A 5136-nucleotide genomic window follows, 5' to 3' on the forward strand; every position below is an offset into this window, starting at 1 on the left:
GCGTTCTGGTACAGCTTGATCTTTATTTCTGCCGTCCAAAGAATGCTTTTCCAGAAGTGCTCTGGCTTTTTTTAGATGTTTTTTTGGCGAAGTCTAATCTGGCCTTGTTTGCAGCTTGTGGTGAAGCCTCTGTGTTTGCTCACAGGGTGTACTTTAAGCCCATATTCATATGATATAAATGTAACTTGAATATGTTTTGGTCAGCAGCTAAAATAATAAAAATTGTGCCGTGTCCAAATATATATGGACCTGACTGTAAGAGGTCATTGCACTATAAAAACATCCTGTAACTTTCCGAACTTAAAACTTTCTTGGTAGTATAAGGTATAAAGGTGACTCGACTAGTCTGAAAACAGCTTATGTTGAAGCCGATCTGCCAAAACCACAGTTCGTGGAATGTTCGACTCTATGATGTAATAGTGTGGATAAGCACCGCCTCCACAGAAGATGATCGATATCACTAGGCTTGTTTGAAATGAGCAAAATCTGCGCAGAACCGATCACCGGTGATCACCGCGAGATGCATGCCAGTTAGAAAAGTGTCCGAGTTACGTCCGACTTGCTCTGATGCCATGCTGACGTGTGCCAAAAAAATCTAGTGACGGCGAAGCGGCTGTGTCGGATTGCGCAGTCAGGCGCAGTTGCTCTCCACTGACTGCGCTGATCAAAAGCATGATTTTCCTCATATTTATTTTCATATAAAGCAACAGAACTGAAATTATATCATGTTTATCATCAGCACAGCACGTGAGTGAGAATAACGCGATATCCACCTTTGATCTCGTAGGTATCTGTTCCACTTCGAGAGGTCAGAACTGTCTGTCTTGACTGCGCTTATTTCACTCCTCCCCTCACTGCAGTCGCCTACTCTCGCCTTCATTTCAGGTGAAGCGAGGCACATCTCAAACAAGCCTAATCTGATCGGTGTATGACATCAAAGTATCGCGAGAGCGGTTCTACAGTAGAGCATATTCGAGCGCACACTCTTACCGTCAAAAATAGGCGAGGCGCCTTTAGCAAAGCGGAGAGCCGCTTCTGATACGTGCCGCAGCGCGGCTGGTGTAAACACAAGCAATTGATTAGGGTGGCCGTGATCAGCTCCGGTGGCCGCGTCGGAGCCGTAACGTGCCGCAGACGCGTGCAGTGTAAATAAGGTGCAACGCAGTATTTTGACGTCATACACCGATTGGTCTGCTTCAAGTCAAACACACAGCTGCTGCTGCCACCTTATGACAATAGATTTACACTTCGAATTAGGTAGTCTGTCATCGATGACAGTAGCTCATTGGAAAAGGCCCTTCATTTTGTTTGCACTAATAAATGCTGCTGCCTACCAGCAGTAATCACCAATAAAACGTTGTTTCATATTTTTTTCTATATCGCCATAAATATCGTTATCGCAAATATTCTTGAAATATCGTGATATAATTTTGAGGCTATATCACCCACCCCTACTCTCTACCATCTTTTCCTTTGTCTCTCTGCTGGAAAGCAATTGTGGAGGAGTTTGTTTATAAAGGTTTTCTAACCAAAGTGATCACTTTTGTGGACTGGAAATAAAAAAGGGTCATTTGGGAGCAGTGGAGCTGGGGCCGAGACTGTCAATGCTGCCAAACACACAGGCACCAGTGGGAATTTCATCTTATAAAAAAAGTATTTCATCTTATAAATTTGGTACCTGTGATGTGGACATGCGTGAGGTGTCCTGTCGGCCAGTTAGATCGGAGGAGGAAATGTTGACAGGGGCTCCACGGTGCAATCTCATACTGACCTTCCTCTCCCGCTCCATTCCTGGCAAAAAAAAAAAAAAAAAAGAAAGGAAGGAAGGCCCTTCATTTTGTTTGCACTAATAAATGCTGCTGCCTACCAGCAGTAATCACCAATAAAACGTTGTTTCATATTTTTTTCTATATCGCCATAAATATCGTTATCGCAAATATTCTTGAAATATCGTGATATAATTTTGAGGCTATATCACCCACCCCTACTCTCTACCATCTTTTCCTTTGTCTCTCTGCTGGAAAGCAATTGTGGAGGAGTTTGTTTATAAAGGTTTTCTAACCAAAGTGATCACTTTTGTGGACTGGAAATAAAAAAGGGTCATTTGGGAGCAGTGGAGCTGGGGCCGAGACTGTCAATGCTGCCAAACACACAGGCACCAGTGGGAATTTCATCTTATAAAAAAAGTATTTCATCTTATAAATTTGGTACCTGTGATGTGGACATGCGTGAGGTGTCCTGTCGGCCAGTTAGATCGGAGGAGGAAATGTTGACAGGGGCTCCACGGTGCAATCTCATACTGACCTTCCTCTCCCGCTCCATTCCTGGCAAAAAAAAAAAAAAAAGAAAGAAAGGAAGGAAGACACGTGTCATCTAAAGCATGGAAAATGGAAAAAATCGGACACTGACACCACAAACTGGGCCATGTCCACCTAAACAAAAATCCTTCTGTTTTCCAACGTCTGAACCACTAAGTAATTACACCAAACTGGAAACACTACATTTAACTTTGAGCTCTACAGAGAATAAACGTTATTTGAATTAAAGAAACTGAAGTTTACTGTGACTCCGGTAGAGGCAACCCTCTACATTGCGAGTAAATCACTCGCATATGTGACTAAATCTTCACTCTGGGCGACTAAATTATGTCTAATATTAGCCAATGGCTAATAAATTCTCAGATTTTACTCGCTAGTGTGTGAGTTAGAGGCCAAGTATAAGTTTAGCACAGATATATTTTCACTCGCCGAACACACTGACTGAGATCGCTTGACGGAGAGTGAAACTCTGAAGCGCTGTGCTGTTTTTTAGTTGATCTAAATGGATGCGCAGCGCACGTAACGCGCACGTAACGTTATATATATATATATATAGCAGTCTGGCGAGTAAACTAAAAAATGTACTAGCCAATGGCGATTCAATTGCCAAGGTGTCCGTAGAGGGTTGGGTAGAGGTGACATGGTGGGTTTATGAGTCTATGTGCTCAACTCCTTGGGTGCTAATTGAGGCCATACTCTTCTAGGCTGGTAACAAGAGCAGTGCAGGGTCACTGTTTAAATGTCTTTCTTGTAGAAATGTGTGTGTGAGAACCTCCACCCTTCGATAAAGCAAAAGCTAGTAAATTTAAGTCAAGTCTAGCAAACATCCTGCCGAGCATAGTAGCTTGCAACCCTTTAACCACTTCCTGTCAGCTAAGACGTCAACAAATGGCAGAAAAAAAAAATAGCTCATGAATACAAATCTGTCTTGATCCGAAGCACTGAAGAGAAAGAAAACCCTTGTGTATCTTGCAAATCAAAATAATCCTTATGTACGAACAAAAAAGATCCTCAGATGTTTGCATCATAAACATGTCTGATTTTACTTGAGTTAAAAACAAGCACCAACAGGCAGCAGTGGATGTCTTACCTGTGTGTGAGGTTGGCGTGAGGGGTGTGGGAGGTGCTACTTCTTGTGTTCCTCTGGGTCTACCTGAGCTGGAAGGCATCACGCCACGGGCAGCAGGATTCCGTCCATGTCGCAATCTTTCGTCTCGATCCCTCCGCTCTCTCTCCGGATCTTCTGCCGCTCTGTTTGCACCCTGAAAAGCACAACACATTATAAATGAAGAATTAAAAGATTAGTTCCTTTCCAGAATAAAACATTCCTGATAATTTACTCACCCCCATCATCAAAGATGTTCATGTCGTTCTGTCTTCAGTCAAAAAGAAAGTAAGGTTTTTGAGAAACCCCTTGATCCCCATTGAAGTCCATTATATGGAGAAAAATCCTGGAATGTTTTCCTCAAAAACCTTAATTTCTTTTCGACTGAAGAAAGACATGAACATCTTGGATGACATGGGGGTGAGTAAATTATCAGGACATTTTTATTCTGGAAGTGAACTAATCCTTTAAGGCTTTAAAAGACCACCATAAAAACCAACAAAAATGTAAGGAATACGGCATGCATGCAAAGACAACTCATATGATACTCACAAATTTAAGCATATTCCAGTCAAACACATAGTCGTATGAAAAGCCTTGTCTGTGGAAAAGGTTCCTGAAGAGCTGTCTCAGGTAAGAATAGTCTGGCTTGTCGTCAAAGCGAAGGGAGCGGCAAAAGTTGAGGTATGTGGCAAACTCAGCTGGAAACGAACAAAAGGCAAATGAAATTAAATGTATGTTTTGTGGCTTTCAGTCAGTTTGGTCACATTTGAAGTCATCTACACAACTGTTCAAAAGTTTAGAGTTGGTAAGATTTTTTTCATGGCATATGAAATAAGTCTCATATGCTCACTAAGACTGCATTTATTTGAAAAATAAAAAATAAAACATTATACTTGAACTGCCAATCAAATGCTGTCGTCTTCCACCTGCCTCCAACTAGCAAGTAGCTTATAGTCTGTGGCTGCGATGTAATGTAGTTTAAGACTATTGGCTACTTAAAAAAACCCTTATATGTATAAACAGAAGCTTACATGGGTATCCTTTACACAGGACTTCAATAGGAGTGGACATTTTCTTCTCGCTGATTCGCTCATACTTCTGTCTCTTTGTGGCAGCCTTCAGACCCTGCCATGGCAGAGAGCCCAGGTTGAAGTACATGAGCACATAGCCAAGAGACTCCAAGTCATCTCGTCTGGATTGCTCTGTGAAAGAAAACACAGACGATAAACACTGTATGTCATTAGGATGGCCAGACTATAACAGGTGTAGTGGCTTAATCATAAATGTTAGGGTGATAACAGGTCAGGTCTGAAAATACAGGAGGTTTCATTATTATATTATTATTATTATTATTATTATTATTATTATAAGTCAGGGTACCTATTCCCAAGTGGGTGTTGATGGAAGCGTAGCGAGCAGTGCCAGTCAAGTTTTTGTTCTCGCGATAAGGGATGTGCTGGTGGGTGCGAGCATCTCTGTACTTTTTGGCCAGGCCAAAGTCAATGATGTAAACAAGGTTGCCCTTCTTCCCCAGGCCCATAAGGAAGTTGTCGGGCTTGACGTCTCTGTGGATGAAGTTCTTGGAGTGTATGTATTCAATACGGCTGATCTGAGGACAGAATAGAGGACAGGTTCAGCATGTCGAATGACTGAATGAGAGACTCCATGCAAACCTAACACACCAATTCAAATAAAGCAATGAGGGCATGA

At 42.0% G+C, this 5136-nt stretch overlaps 1 protein-coding gene across 1 annotated transcript in view; it reads right to left on the reverse strand.

Moving 5' to 3' along the window:
- Positions 1-5136, reverse strand: part of LOC107688108 (casein kinase I-like) — a 42451-nt gene that overhangs the window by 10099 nt on the left and 27216 nt on the right. The window contains exons 4-8 of the mRNA XM_016485675.1: positions 4807-5035; positions 4458-4628; positions 3976-4124; positions 3409-3580; positions 2212-2324 (exon numbers count right to left, since the gene is read on the reverse strand). Of these exons, the coding sequence (XP_016341161.1) occupies positions 2212-2324; positions 3409-3580; positions 3976-4124; positions 4458-4628; positions 4807-5035 (834 nt within the window). The remainder of the gene's footprint in view (positions 1-2211; positions 2325-3408; positions 3581-3975; positions 4125-4457; positions 4629-4806; positions 5036-5136) is intronic.

This window comes from Sinocyclocheilus anshuiensis, unplaced genomic scaffold (assembly GCF_001515605.1).
Source record: "Sinocyclocheilus anshuiensis isolate Anshui unplaced genomic scaffold, SAMN03320099.WGS_v1.1 scaffold249, whole genome shotgun sequence".
Taxonomy (NCBI): Eukaryota; Metazoa; Chordata; class Actinopteri; order Cypriniformes; family Cyprinidae; genus Sinocyclocheilus; species Sinocyclocheilus anshuiensis.